General features: G+C 44.1%; 2 protein-coding genes across 2 annotated transcripts in view; both read right to left on the bottom strand.

Moving 5' to 3' along the window:
* Positions 1–5,394, bottom strand: part of LOC139658638 (echinoderm microtubule-associated protein-like 6) — a gene marked incomplete at its 3' end in the record, with an annotated part of 37,134 nt that extends 31,740 nt beyond the window's left edge. The window contains exon 1 of the mRNA XM_071536779.1: positions 5,198–5,394. Within this exon, the coding sequence (XP_071392880.1) occupies positions 5,198–5,394 (197 nt within the window). The remainder of the gene's footprint in view (positions 1–5,197) is intronic.
* A 7,314-nt stretch (positions 5,395–12,708) lies between these two features.
* LOC139658639 (spectrin beta chain, non-erythrocytic 1-like) overlaps positions 12,709–15,797 on the bottom strand; it is a gene marked incomplete at its 5' end in the record, with an annotated part of 6,331 nt that continues 3,242 nt past the window's right edge. Inside the window, one exon of the mRNA XM_071536780.1 lies at positions 12,709–15,082. Within this exon, the coding sequence (XP_071392881.1) occupies positions 14,870–15,082 (213 nt within the window). The remainder of the gene's footprint in view (positions 15,083–15,797) is intronic.

Below are 15,797 nucleotides of genomic sequence, written 5' to 3'. Positions count from 1 at the left end.
TTAGCATGAGCAGTGATAGCCACCATGACTGAACAGACAGAGAAAAGAGAAACTCAAACTGCATCAACAGTAAATCCAAGCTCCGCCCACAGTTTGATTGACAGGTGATCTGTGGGAAGTGCAGAAACACCACAGTGAGGCTGAGGGAGGAAGATGGAGACTGAATAGAAAAACAAAACCTGAGCATCTCCAGGATTTCCTCTTTAAAGGGACAGACAACTAAAATATGTAATTTCTCATTAAAATGGTTTTTTTTACACTGTAAAAAAAAACAACAGGAAACTGAAGAATCTGAAGTCGTTGCATCAGCTGATTTCTCGTTTTGCTGCGGATTAAAAACGACTTTCACACGTCAGAGTGGGAAATCCAATCAGAGGTCGACCTTAACACACCTCTCTCTCTCTCTCTCTCTCTCTCTCTCTCTCTCTCTCTCTCTCTCTCTCTCTCTCTCTCTCTCTCTCTCTCTCTCTCTCTCTCTCTCTCTCTCTCTCTCTCTCTCTCTCTCTCTCTCTCTCTCTCTCTCTCTCTCTCCAATCTACAGTGAAGCTCGCTCCACCAGGTTTGGAGCCATGTGTGTTTTAACAGCAACGGCTAATCTATGTGACAGAAATGATTTTTGCTGATGAATGTTTTAGTTCAGACAGAGACACTGATGTCAGAGGAGTTTAAACAGTTTATTGCAGATGGTTCTGCAGGCTCTGCTGCTGATGCTGCCCAATGAATCCAAGCAGCGTGAGAGAGATTCTAACATAAACCCCCAAGACAGACACACATCTTCAATATATGAAAACATTAAAGCTCCATATTCTGTCCAGAGTTTTATTTAGTGTCTTTCTGTCCATTCAAAGCTGTGTGTGTGGTGTCATGAACCAAAAACACTCTCAATCCATTTCTCCACGTTCATTTTCCAGCATCTCTCTGAGCCTTACCAAGAACAGGCCGTTTCTGTCTCCGTGTCTTTAAGGCTCATTAATATTAACGACCCTCCGTTCCCATTGGCTAACCGTTTCCAGAGTGAAACGTGAGACGCCGCGGCCCGGCGGCTACAGGTAGGGAAAACTCTCCGGTAATAAACGACAACCGCTCAACCGCTTTGAAAAAAACACTTTGTTAGTCTATTATTTCTTACAGAAATGATAATGAGCGAACCTTTGTGACATCACAAAGTGACTGAAGTCCAAACGGCTCGTTTAGAGGCTCGCTGCACTAATATGGATTGTGTGGATTTAGTTTTGATACTTTCACCATGTTTAGATAGACCATATAACTCCTTTATCACCACAGAGGAAGAGGAGTCCTGCTTTACACCATGTGACCTTTAACACACAGACTCAGACAGAGATACACAGCATCCTCTGTACAGACAGCATCAGGACTCTCAGAATGAACAGCAGAGTGAGAGTGAGCTGTCAGATCATAAAGACCGCCTCAGTGACGTGTTTGAATGTGATTGGTGATTGAGAGTCAGCTGGTACTGAGAGTCGTTTGGATGAAACAGCTGACAGCCAATCAGCTGGGCGCAGGCAGGACTACAGAGTTCTGCCTGAATTAATGTGATTTGCCTGTTGTCCAGACCTTTGACTCCACCCACTCCACCAGCTGACTGATTCTGGTCTGGCATCGTGACATGAAACAGTGGTTTCTCGGTTGAAAAATGATCGGACCGATGAGCACTGGGGGGGACTAACGATTAGCCAATCAGAGCCACGGGGGCGGGACTAAAGCCGTCGTCAAGCTGTTGTCAAGCTGCTGGAACCAAGGAGGAGTAACAACAACAATGGAGACGCTGTAGACAAGATGGACGCTGCTATCCAGGCTGTTCTGAATCCATTAAAAGTCGTCGTACTTTGTTTTTACTCGGCTCCGTGTCAAAGATGCTCTATACTGTCTGAACCGTCTCTGGCGTCGTCATGGTTACGCATCAGCGTCGACTTAAAATGGCGTTAGATTCAGGCGGATACGTCGGTCTCTAGTGATTGGTTAGGGGAAATCGAAGTCGAGTGGAGGCAATGTCAGACTGAAGATGGAGACGGAGTGGAACCAGTTCACAGTTCAGTCTGAGATCAGGAAACTAACGTGATGCTCCATATCCAACTGGACTGAGCCAGCAGAGCGTGGTCTGTGTGAAAGATCTGAATTTATCCGCCTTTTTTTATTCCACCATTTATTCATTCCTCTCTCTCTCTCTCTCTCCAGTGTAGAGTGAAGCTCGCTCGCCCAGCTGCTCTCTGACCTGTATCACTATAGAAAACGCAGCAGCTAAAAGCTCCATTTTATTCCAGTTACTGAACGTTAGGAACGCTCAGATCTTGGTGGAAGATGAACACAGAACTCAAGAGTGAGACAGAGGAAGATAATTCATATTTTTATCCAGGTTGACCGTCCCTTTAATATCCAGCTCTAAAGCCTGTGTCACATTCTGCTCCTGGTTTGGTGGTTTATGGGTAAAAAACCTCAACAGAGTGATGTCCTCCTCCCATCCTGCCCCCCCACCCCAGTAAAACATATGAAACATATGAAACATGTTAAACATGTTAAACATGTTAAACATATGAAACATATGAAACTGTCCCACAGCTTCAGATGATCACAGTGGGACAGACTGTGTCCCAGCAGGATGAAAATGTCTTAATTTGCCCTTTTTGTTTCATCGTTTCATCCGGCCACCAGATCCTGAACTGGGTCAGACCGCAGCCTGCAGGTGAGCCAGAGGCAACATCTGGTGACGCTGTGTGTGTGTGTGTGTGTGTGTGTGTGTGTGTGTGTGTGTGTGTGTGTGTGTGTGTGTGTGTGTGTGTGTGTGTGTGTGTGTGTGTGTGTGAATGAGAGAGAGGAAAAGGCAGAGAGAGAGAGATTAGCTTCATTGATTTGCAGCCGTTGTGGTTTGCAGCAGCAGGTCGGACCTGCAGCTGCTGGACAGAAGAACAGAGAAGCTCCTCAGACTGACAGTGTGTTTGTCTCTTCTATGTGTTCCAGCTCTGTGTGTTCCAGCTCTGTGTGTTCCAGCTCTATGTGTTCCAGCTCTGTGTGTTCCAGCTCTATGTGTTCCAGCTCTGTGTGTTCCAGCTCTATGTGTTCCAGCTCTATGTGTTCCAGCTCTGTGTGTTCCAGCTCTGTGTGTTCCAGCTCTATGTGTTCCAGCTCTGTGTGTTCCAGCTCTGTGTGTTCCAGCTCTATGTGTTCCAGCTCTGTGTGTTCCAGCTCTATGTGTTCCAGCTCTGGACGGACGCTGCGGCAGCTTTCCCTCTGAAGTCAGTCAGCTTCCAGGATCTTTATCTGTTCTTCTTCTTCTGTTTTGTTTTCGTGCTTCAGGGTTAGATATTATGTAAAAGGCGTCATGGAGAACACAAGAACACAGAGTGAGAAAGAGAAGAGAGAGACACTGAATCCCTACCAGCTCCAGACCCTGACCCCTGACCCCTGACCTCTGACCCCTGACCTCTGACCTCTGACCCCTGAATTATTATTATTATTCCCAAAGTGCAGCCTGTCAGCTCAGACTCACACCGACCAACAGCAACTTCATCTAACTTTTATTACTTCACAACTTTTCTGAACAGTCTGCCTGCAGCAGCTTGTCTATTTAATTTAAAATCAGCTGTTCTGTGGCTTCAGAAACCTTCATCTAACTGGACTCAGATCTGCTCAAACATCCAGCTTAGGAAACAAACCCTGAAATGACCAGAAAATCTGACCTGTGTGAAGATGACTGTCAACTGAGGACTGGAGTTCTCCACTATACTTTAAAAAGTACTACTACTACTACTAATACTACTACCTCTAGCCTATAGTGCTGCTGTTTCTCCAGCAGCTCACACATTTTCTTTAATGCTGTCAATCATTCAGTCGGCCAAAGCCTTGGATACCTGCTATCCTTTAAAATTAATTTGTCATTTCTTCTCATTTTGCCAAAGAACCTCAGTTTCTCTGTCTCAGTAACATCAGACTGAAGCTCAGTGAAGAAGACAAGAGGAAAGAGAGGAGGAAGCTAATATTATGAAGCCTGAACTGAAACAATACAATCTACCATACTGAGTTAGCTAGTTAGCTAGTTAGCTAGCTGACCTTCAAATTCAAATTAGCCATACTAGCCTGTAGCTAGCTAGGTAAGCTAGTTAGCTAACTGCTGACCTTCAACATCATGATGTCATGGTCATGAATATATTTTGTTTATATTTTGACCAGAGTTCCTTCAGAGCGGTTTTCCAGAAAGACGGTTTAAGAAATCCTAAATCCTGAATTCTGACTTGAGTGAGCGAGACACGGCAGAGCGGGAACTGATTCAGATTTCAGTGATCAGGATCGGACAGGTTGAGACTGAACTCTGCGCGTTCAAGGTGAATTTATAAAGACATCCTCAATCGAGCACTGAAAACAGGATTAATGGATTCAGAGGCGACGAGCAGAGCAGAGCGTCATAGAACATAATTCAAACTTGTAGGATTTTATTTGCTTGTAACTACTTCATTTTCTTAATCGTAGCCTAAATGTAGACCTAGACTTATTTCACTTCCACTCTGTAGCTGACTGGAAGAAGGCTGAGGCTGTAGAACAGGTCAGGGTCCAGCAGAGGAGCCGGACCAACTGGACCCCCAGGACACAGTGCCTGTATATATAGAAGGTTTATCACATTTTTATCTCTTATCTCTGTCTACAATGTTATACAGAAATCTTCCAGTAGTGAATAAATGAAGGGCGATGCATAAAGTTTGTAGAGAGGTGAGGAGGAAATGTGAGGCTGAAGAAGGTAACGCTCACGATGCTACAGGTGGAGACAAAAATATATAAATATATCGGGGTCACCCTCTCTCCACGTAAAGCCCTACGGATAATTTGAGCTTCCATGTGGAACTGACTTGTGTGATGCTGAAACTCTGCAGCTCAGTCTGGTTTGACTCCAGTCAACCTGCCGCACAGCAGGTTAGCTTCAGAACATCAGTTGCCATAGTAACTGATCTAGACTTTCTCTGATCTCGGTTTTTGGAACAGAAAATCCCAGATTTCTGTGAATTCAGAGTTAACAGATCTGGATAACTTGTCAATCCTGCTTTCTGGAAACCCGCTCAGGTTCACCAGCCAACCTGCACTCCTGTGGTTCTGTGGCTCCGCCCACTGAGGTTTAACTCAACCAATCAGATTATTTCTGCCTCAGAGAAATGTTTGCAGAAATGAAACAATCTGCCTGCAGCAGACTCACCTGATGATGTCATCGTTGTGTCCCAGGTAGAACTTCTGGGTGTGTTCCCGGGTGTTGTAGACCACGCCCACTCCGGCCACGAAGTACACGATCTCCTTGCCGGCGGTGTAGTACAGGTTGTTGCGGCACTGGTGGCCTCTGTAGCCGTGGATCCACTCCAGACGCAGCTGGCAGCGCGGAGCCGTCTTGTCCGACATCGCGGCGACTCAACTCACATCCGGGTCCTCAGTGTAAACAGGAAGTGATGCGGCAGCGTCTCCTCAGTGTAAACAGGAAGTGATGCGGCAGCAGAGCGGAGCGTCTCATCCCCACCGACTGAGACGCTGCAGATTCTCCGTTTGTCCAAATTAAATTCTGCTCTCAGTTTCCTCTCTGGTGGGAAATCTCCTCCACAGGAAGAGGCCGATCCAACACACACACACACACACACACAACCACACACACAACCACACACACACACTAAGAAGAACACGTTTCGTTTACTGAAGTCACATTACATGATTTCTGGGTAGTGAAGTCCTTCAAACTTTCAAAATCCCGGACAGTTCCGTCCCTCTGCCGCTTGGAGCCGCCAAACTGCAAAGTTTGTCCCGCAGCTTTAATTCTGTGGTTTTTACCTTTAAAGAGACCAGAGTCACGACCCGAACCCGAGCACAGGGAACCAGCTTCAACATGCAGACGAACCATCCAGCAAATCCCTATCTGCATGCATTAATATGCAAAATATTTTTATTCTACCAGCGCACCGGCTGCATAATGACAGGCTGATTCCGGCTCTTATGGTCTGTGGAAGGCCATGTGTCCGCACAGCTGATCAGCGATCAATAGGATTGTTTAAAGAACCCTGATAAATAAGAACTAGGACTATAGTATTAATATTATGAATTTCGGAAGGCTAATATACAAATATCATATCTGAACTGTGAGTCCCAGTCGGGATATTATAAGGAGGGGAGGGTTATTATAAGAGATAGAAATACCATTCATTACAATAAGGTCACTACAGACTGAGCACCGCACACACACACATCAGACTAGAAATATTATAGTGATATAACAGGAATATCATAAGAAATACAAGAAAATACCATAAAGTACGATAAGGTCACAATAAATGAGTATTTGTGTGTCTCTGTATGAATACTAAAATGATTTTTCGGCAGGAAAACATGAGCTCCGCTGTCACTAAAATCTAAGCAACAGCCGCTGTGTCTCGGGTTAATATGATCACTCAGGCTCCGTTATCAGTCATATAATATCATCAGTTACTATGAATGAAAGGCTGCGGGGCTCCGGACAGGCTGCGGGTCCCGCGGGTCTCCTGTAATGTTATAATTCCACATAATGAAATGAGAAGCCGTCAGATCCTTAAACCAGTCCCGCACAGAGTCTAATATGGGTGGAAAAGCAAATCCCCCCCAAGACAGATTCCTGCTGCTGGTTTGCGCCTATTCCCAGTTGAAATCAGGAGATTATAGCGCCGATTTATCTGTCAATCTGCATCCAAACCCGAAAGCTCCACATCCGACCGGAGGAACCGTCGGTCCGGCCCGCGGGCTCGCGCCGGGCTGCAGGCCGGGCGGCGGCGCGGCAGGACGGGCAGCGTCCCGACAAAAACAGCCGAGAAAAATACAAAATATGGAAAGTCGGGATATAGAGAGAATCCCAGTTTTCTGTACCAGTGTCAAGCCAGCCAGCGTAAAAACTGGGACTTCCGCTCGCAACCTTCAAAATAAAATCCCCACTGAGCGTTATGTTTTTCAACGGTTTTTGAGTAACAGAAGTACAGATAAATAATAAATAATGATTTTAAAAGGGAATCTGTAATAAATGAAAATAGGCTTACAATTGCTTTTTTCCCCACACAGTACATATTATTAACCATGGTGGCCTATAGCTACAATATGCCACTTAGGCCTACAGGTCTGCCTAAACTACAAGACAAACTCAAACATCAAACTGATTCCAGAAAAGCTGGAAGGGAAGGATTTCTACAAAAAAATAAAAATAAAAGTCTATCTTAATCCTTTTCACTGTCTGATGCTCTCACCACAAAGCTTTTAGGAACAGCTGTGGCACTATGAACAGACTGTGATAAGACAGTAGACACCTATCCAAGTTGTCTGTTATAAATTTGATGTTTAAGAATTTCTTTCTATATTTCTGGCAACACTGCATGCTATCTTGCATGGGCATATGGCTGTTAGTATGCTCAAGTTTCTCCCCATATTCTCTGTAATCATTCCACTGAGTATTCTGATATGATTTTTTTTATAAACCCTAACCCTATATATATTCTTTATCTCCGTGACAAATGTTCCGATTTTATTTTGAAGGCAAATTCGCGTACTTCCGCTCTCTCCCTCGCTAACTCCCGCCAGCTTGCCGCACCTCTCTCTGTGGATAATAGCCTTAATACGGTTTTAGCGCAGGACGCTGCCGCCGCGCTGCGAGCGGAGCGGCTTCCAGAATCGCGGCTTCCGTTCGTTTGTACGCTCGGTAGTCTTCTTGGTTACCGCGACGCTTGCAATGCATGATGGGGGTTGTAGTGTTTGGCTGCTGGCGTGGCCGTTAACGGTTTAACGGTGCCGGTGGATGGACAGAAGTGGCAGGAGGCAGGAGAGATTTAACTTCACTGAACTAAAAATGACGACAAATCCAATGAGCACTACAGTTTTCTGTATTTTTGTTTATTTAATACCTTTATTTGTTTGAATTTTGTTTTGTTGTTTACTTTTTAAATTGTATACTTATTTTCTATTATGTCCATAGGCTAATCTTAATTAATACAGTGATATGTTCTTTATTGTTCTTTGGACAGCGGCTGTGATTTCTACATTTGCATTTCAATTAAAAAAAAAATATGTGTGCAAAAACATTTAAATAAGATAGACCACTGTATTATATTTTACTAGGAAAATCAAATATCTTGAAGTTATCTTGAAGTCCAGTTTACAAAGACCCAGGATAGATTTCTCATTAAGGACAAGAGAAGCCTGATACTGTCTCTTCATCACACAGAGATGAACTGATGAGTGGATCAATGCAGACTGATCAATCCTGCTGGAAATCATCCTGAATAATCCCCAGCCATACTTGATACTTACAGGTCAGCAAAGCAAGGCACCAACACTGCCAGGGTTGGAGGTTCCATTCCCCTGAACGGCAAATATAAACAGGATAATACTGTGAAGCATTTTGACTCGCCACACAGAGGGAGCATCCCAAGTCTCTTAAATTGCTCCACGTTTCCCTCACTTGCATCTTTTCCTTGTGTCTTAGTCCCTCCCACTGAGGACGCATGGAGAGACGCAAGGAAACCATGCGAGGAGAGAGGAAACAAGGAAACCATGCGAGGAGAGAGGAAACAAGGAAACCATGCGAGGAGAGAGGAAACAAGGAAATATGTTTTTAGAGAAATGAGACGTTCTTTCCTCTGAAGCGTCATGTGAAGCGACGTCCGTTTCTGCAGACAAAACGGGTTGTGGATGAAATAAACGTAATTTAGGTTCCCCATGTTCTTTCATTAACGTTATATATCAAAAAGCATAAAATAACGGGCATTTACACTCGTACTGTTTCTCTGCATCTCGTTCAAATTTGCCAGCTGAGGGGCAGAGAATTGACGTCACGGCGTTCAGCTGAAAGTCTTCCGGGAAGGAAGGTTGCTCTGTGTCTCCTCGCTCAGCTCCTCAGAGATCCCTCCTCCCTCCTCCCTCCTCCCTCAATACCATAACTGTCAGGTTTGTAGTTAGGACCCAAAAGCGGAACACACCAGGCAGAGGCAGGGGTAAACGTTCAAGGGTTTTTACTGAGCTGAAAACCAAAGTCCAAATCCAAGTCAGAACCAGAGTTAGTCAGAACTAACCCTAGATAATCCAAACAAGCCAGGCAACAGTACAGAAGCAGTGAGCTGAGACAGAATCCAGTAGGCAGGCAAAAGGTCATAACAAGTTTCGGGCTACAGGAAACCAGGAAACAGGCTGGAACGACACACAGGAGAAAACACTGGGATGAACCGGCAAAGACTGACTGACAACACAAGGTCTATATACACCATCTAGCTAATGAGAAGTGGAGACAGGTGTGCTTTGATGGGCTGGCAGAAGATTGGCTGGTAGATGATGCAGAGGAGGCGGAGACAAGGTGGAACAGGGAAGCTGAAGCAGGAGGGGCTGGATGTGTGGGAACTGGACACAGACACACAGCAGAAAACAAGACAGGCAAAAGGCAAACACAAAATGAACTGAATATGCAAAAGAGAAAATCAATGGACCTCGGCTGGATTCCTGACAGTAACCCCCTCTGAGCTCGTCACTAAGCTCAGGGACCAAGACTGAACACCTCCCTGTGTAGATAGGTCCTTGACTTCCTGACAGGTAGACCCCAGGTGGTGAGAGTAGGCAGCCACACCTCATCAACTATCACCCTCAACACGGGGGTCCCCCAAGGATGTGTCCTGAGCCCCCTGCTATACTCCTTATACACGTATGACTGTGGCTACGCTCGACTCCAACACCATCGCCGAGTTTGCTGATGATACAGCTGTGGTGGGTCTGGACTCCAACAACAACGAGAACCCCTACCTGGAGGAGGTGGAGAACCTGTCACGCTGGTGCCAGGACAACAATGTCCTCCTGAACGTCAGCAAAACTAAGGAGATGATCGTGGACTTCGGGAGGAAGCCGGAGAGGAGCTACAACCACCTCAAGGTCAACGGGGCCCCAGTGGAGAGGGTGGACAGCTTCGGGTACCTCGGTGTCCACATCACAGAGAACCTGACATGGACTCTACACAGAGAAGTTCAGGGTGTCCTCCCAGATACTCAGGAACTTCTACACTTGTACTATTGAGGGTATCCTGACAGGGAGTGTCACCGCCTGGTATGGAAGCAGCACCCAGCAGGACCACAAGGCCCAGCAGAGAGTGGCAGTACACTCCCCAACCTGCAGGACATTGACACAAGGTGGTGCAGGACCAAGGCAGAGAGAATCATCAGGACTCCAGCCACCTGAACAATGACCTCTTCTCTCTGGGGGACTCTCTGGCACTGTGCTGAATTGGCTCAAATCATATTTACAAGATAGGGACTACTTTATAATTATTATGAATCTGAGCGAACAAAAATCATACGCAGAGTTCCTCAAGGGTCCATTCTCAGGCTTCTTCTATTTAATATCTGCATGCTCCCCCTTGCTCAGATCATGGAACATTAAAACATCTCCTACCATACTTATGCAGATGACACACAACTCTACATAACAGTCTCACCACATGACTACAGTCCTTTACATCTGCTGAATAACTGCATTGAACAAATCAATGAGTGGATGTGCCAGAATTTTCTACAACTGAACTCAGAAAAAACTGAAATAATTGTTTTTGGCCCCAAAAAAGAAAGATTAAAAGTCAGTGCTCACCTTGACCTCATGACACTAAAACCTACAAATCAAGCTAGAAATCTTGGTGTGTTTATGGATTTTTATCTAAACAAGATACAGAAAACTACTTTGCGCACACTGCACTACTCCCGGCAACACTGGACAGCACTCATTGCACTATTGCACTATTGCCATGGGCAACTGTAAAATCTGTAAAAAAAAATCATCTACATATATGTAAATCTGTAAATCTGTAAAGAATCGTCTACATATATCTTCAAACATGATATATGTCATTGTATAACAGATCTATTTATTATATTGCACAGTTTTTTATTTATCTCTGTATACAGTAATTCTTTTATACTTTATATTTTATACTATACTTTTAAAAATATTTGTACTATCTCTATTTTTGTTCTATTTGCTATAAGCACAGTCTGAGGAGGCAGCAACCAAACATTTCACTGCACGTTGTACTTGTATGATTGCGCATGTGACAAATAAAACTTGAACTTGAACATGATGAAACATGATGACAACACTGTGATAACACTGTGATAACACTGTGATAACACTGACAACATGGAGTCAACATGGAGTCAACATGGAGATACATGGTGATACATGGTGAAATCAAAAAGTGATTTTTATTGAAAGAAGGAATTCAAAAAACATAATTTAGCAGTGAATGCAACAGCTTGAAATTGAATATTATCATTATTACCTCTGCCAAGGAGGTTATGTTTCTGGTGGCATTTGTTTGTCTGTCTGTTTGTCTGTTAGCAGGTTTATGGAAAAACTACTGGCCCGATTTTCATGAAACTTGGTGGAAGGGTGTAGCATGGGCCAAGGAAGAACCCATTACATTTTGGAGCGGATCCGGATCCGACTCACGAACAAGCAATAATAGCACGAACCTTGGCGGAGGTTTGCGCTCTCCGTGTGCCCTTCTACTTAAATTTGAATATCTGGAGGTGACGTCACCTCGTCTATGATTGGCCAGTTATCCACCAAGAAGAAAATAAAACTACTGAATGGAGCCAGGAATGTGAAGAATATCACCAGCAGCTGTTTCTAACAGTGACAGAGTTTCAGAGGAGTTCTTCTCCTTTAAAGCCCCGGGCCTCAGCTCTGCTCTGCTGCAGCAGGTCTCTGGTTTCTGGGCTAAAGGTCCGCTGGTCCTCGTCTCCTCTCAGCTAATCTGAAACATATGGGACTCCATATGGTGAATCCTCAGGCTGAGAGCTGCTGCGGCTCAGACTGGACACACAAATCCAGACTGACGGGAAGTGCAGCCTGCAGCTTCATTTTCCTTTTCAAAGTTACAGGTTTTTTCCAGACCTTTTGTTTCTTTGCTGGATTTGAAGATTCCGGTTGGCGTTTGGTTTGGTTGTTCTCACTCACTGCAGGTTTTCACTCAGCAGCCAAGATGTTTCATGTTAAAATTCCAGACTTCAGTTTCCTGACTGGATTTGAAGATTCTGGTTGTTCAACATGATGAGAGAGACTGCCAGCTCAGCCACATCACACTCACTTCACAACAGATGTCACATGTGAAATGACAGGAAATGTGTATCATATGTGTTTCAGGTCTTTTCCATTACCATGTTACTGTAAAACTGAACATTTTACATACTTACCATCCTTTATTTGTGTAACCCCCCCAAACTTTACAAGATCTGGAATTTATCAAATTAATTTTGCATACATTTACATATGGAGGCTTTGGTGTGAAAAGGCCTTAAGTGCCATTTTGACTGAAGCTGAGTATTACTTATCATTGGGAAACTCAAAGGGGGAAATAAAAAAAACTCAAGTGAAAGCCCTAGATGAAATTCGGTGCAGAAAGATTTTTATAGACTATTGATTTTCTGAATCTTAATCTATGACCATGTTTTGAATAAAAAGAAGATGAAATCATTTTCAGTTTGTTCTTACTCTGCTATAAAAATAAGAAAATGTCACTTATGCTCCTTTTGCTGTAAACCGTCGATACTAAAGTCCCATTTAACACAGTGAAGACAAGAAGGACGAGGACACAGGTAGACTGTAAAGTTTAAAAGCATTTAATGACATCGCACATATTTAACAGAGAGAGAGAGCGAGAGAGAGAGAGAGAGAGAGAGAGAGAGAGAGAGAGAGAGAGAGAGAGAGAGAGAGAGAGAGAGAGAGAGAGAGAGAGAGAGAGAGAAAGTCAAAGTCTACAGGTGCAGTTTCATACATCAGGAAGCCTGGTCTAACTTCTGTATATATGTGGCCCCACAGACCCAGACATTGCAAAGGATTTCTTCATTCCTATTATGTATTTCTGATTGTGCAGTAAGATGGCATTAATTCAATACAGTTTCAGTACAATAGATACAGTGACGGAGCACACTATGTATCAAAGAGCAGGAGAACGTAGCAAAAATCATAATGCGCAGTGCTAGAGGCAACAAGCAAGCAACCTTTTTTCCAGGATATTACTTTTTTTGCAGTAAATGCTGTACTTTTTACTTTTTACCATTTAACATCAATGCTTTGAAGTGTTTATAATACATATTGATTTTATAATCTGTACTAGAATTATTTGAAACATATATTATAATGAAACTCAAAGAGAAACAACTAAGGCAAAAAAAAAAGGTCAAAATAAATTCTGGTCCTTGTGAACACCGGGCGAAACAGAAAGAGATCCTTCATATCGTGTGAATTTTTAGGCTTTTTCTCGCCTCGCTAAGCATGCAAGTGTGTGTGTGTGTGTGTGTTAGGACAACGTTTCCATAGCGACCGCTCCGTCTGAGAGGATTGGCTGTTCGTATCAACCGATCCCATTTTGGACCAATCAGGGAGCGGTCGCTGAGTGCAGACAACAAAAACAAAATGCACTATTGGTCCAATTTCTGACGGCAGAGGAAGAATGTAGGTTGTCTCTTCAGACCCCCTCACAAAATTGAGGAAATGTTCAAAAACTCAGACCGGTTTCTGGCTGACCAAGAAACACAAACATGATACCGAAATAAAAAATAAAAAAAACAAAGTTGAAAGGAACAGATCAACAGAAGAAGAAGTGTGCGTCCCTGCAAGACGGTTAGCTTCATTTTTGACATTTTGTCCAACTGAGGTCTGTCCACACGCCCGGCACAGTGCGGTCGAACTGAGCGCGCTCACTGTGGCTGGAACCATCGACCAAACAAACAAGAAGAAGAAAACCCCAAAAAATAAAAAAATAAAAATAAAAATACTGCACTGAGACTGAACATAAAGACATCAAGACGCCTCGCTTTGGTGAAACATTTTTCAAGTTTTCGCTTCCTCAGTTTGTCACAGGAAGTTCCTCAGCAGTCAACCGCCTTCATTGGTTGTTCCCGCTAATCAGTAGTGATGTCACTTCCTAGTTTTTGATTTTATTTTCTGGTTTTTCAACACACAGAACGACTGAAGTGTTTTGACCCAGATAATATTTGTTTTTCTGTGTTATGGAATCTCTTTTAAAGTCAATTTTGCATTCGAGGCCTCTGAGAGCCTGGGAGGAGAGCGGTTACCCATGGTTACTGATGGTTACCCATGGTTACTGATGGTTACCCATGGTTACTGATGGTTACCAATGGTTACCGATGGATACGACGAATACGCCGCCATGTTGGAAGAGTGGCAACAAAACAGAGGATGGTAATGTCATCGCCTCTTCCTCCCTGAAGAAAACCCTGGAGGATTTCATATTCTCTTATGGCTCTTTTATGGATCATCTGAGCAGCCTCCCACTGTGTGGAAGTTTGGCATTTTCACTGTTTTGTCCCTTGTAAGTGTTAGTAAACCCTCCAGTCCTCCCACAGGTTTCTATTCCAGTTATAAGGAAGTGGGGAAAAGCTTGTGTTATCTTAGTGAAGACACACTTCAGGATCTGGAGCTTAACAGACAGTAAAGTTAGTAAAGTAGATGAAGCCTGATCCTGCATGGAGACTGATGGACTGACCTGAAAGCTTCAGTAAGTCTTGCTGTCGGAGCACCATGCAAACTGTAACTAGACTGTTTTGAGTCTCGGGAGGTTTTCAGTGAGTTCTTACACCGCACTGCACAGTTAAAACCACAATCCGGACTCACACTCTTTGATGCGGTTTCCAGTCTTTTAGTGCAGATTTTCAAAGAGTTTCCTGCTGAAAGGCAAGTGATGTGAAATCATACATATCTGAGAAGCTAAATATGAAATTTCATATGAAAGAGTGCGCGTCCGGATTTGTTCAGCTAAGTTTTGACGAAGACTGAAAGCGTTTCACCAAAGCGGTTCGTGTTCTTCGACCTCGAGCCTCTACTGCTTCTTCTTGCTGAAGAGGCTGAAGCGTTTCTCCTTGTCCTTCTCCTTCTCCTTGTCCCTCCGGCCCGGGCTGGACTCGGCGGTCGGGCCGCCGGCCGGCAGCGTCTGGGCGCGGCCCGAGGCCGGCGTGCCCGGCTCGCTCTCCTGCACCTCCGACCGCTCCGAGCCGGCGTTCAGGATGGCCTGGATCCAGTTGCTCATCTCGTCCTGCGGGAGCGACAGGTTAGTTTGGAACATTCCTGTTTCTGATGTGAACTTAAAACAGAAGCTCCGCAGAGACGACCGGTGAGATGAGCTCAACTCGGTTAGGAAAAGTTTTCTGTTGATTTCTAACACAGTGAGCATCACCAAAATTAGAGCTATGAGTTTTTCACATGATAACACTGAAATGATAAAATAGTGACAGGAGAAGAGAAATAAGAACAAACTGTGTGGGTGAAATGAAGAAACTGCCACAGGGAACAGGAAGAACATCTCCTCCCAGATGAAAAGAAATATCAGGATGAAAAAGAAAAAGAAAGACACAACTGATGTAGAAAAACGGTTGGAAACAGAAATCCACCGACCACAGTCCAGATTCAGACCGCTGTTTGTTACTGATGACACTGTGACAGATAACTCAGTGATGAAGTCCTGTTATTGTCATTATTCATGTTTCCAGCTGTGACTCTGATCATGTGAAGAGCTAAAGAAGCACATCTGCTCTGTGTATCTAATGATGTGGAGGGGTAATGATGCACATTTGCACACTCAGCACATATGTTGTAAACTGGTAGATCTGTGGATCTGTCTCAAGTGGACAGAGTGAGGATTCGTCTTGGTCAGTCTGTGTCAGTGGGATGAAGACGATGAATCTTCAACCTTCAGTATGTGATTTATCATATTCTGATCCACAGGGATCAATAGAGTTGATCTTAATTGA

This window comes from Centroberyx affinis, unplaced genomic scaffold (assembly GCF_046629955.1).
Source record: "Centroberyx affinis isolate AG114_WGS23_722 - 3 ecotype Tasmania unplaced genomic scaffold, CSIRO-AGI_Caff_v1 ptg002939l_1, whole genome shotgun sequence".
NCBI classification, from domain to species: Eukaryota; Metazoa; Chordata; class Actinopteri; order Beryciformes; family Berycidae; genus Centroberyx; species Centroberyx affinis.
The sequence above is the reverse complement of the archived record's forward strand: the minus strand, read 5'-3'. Positions and strand labels throughout refer to the sequence as shown.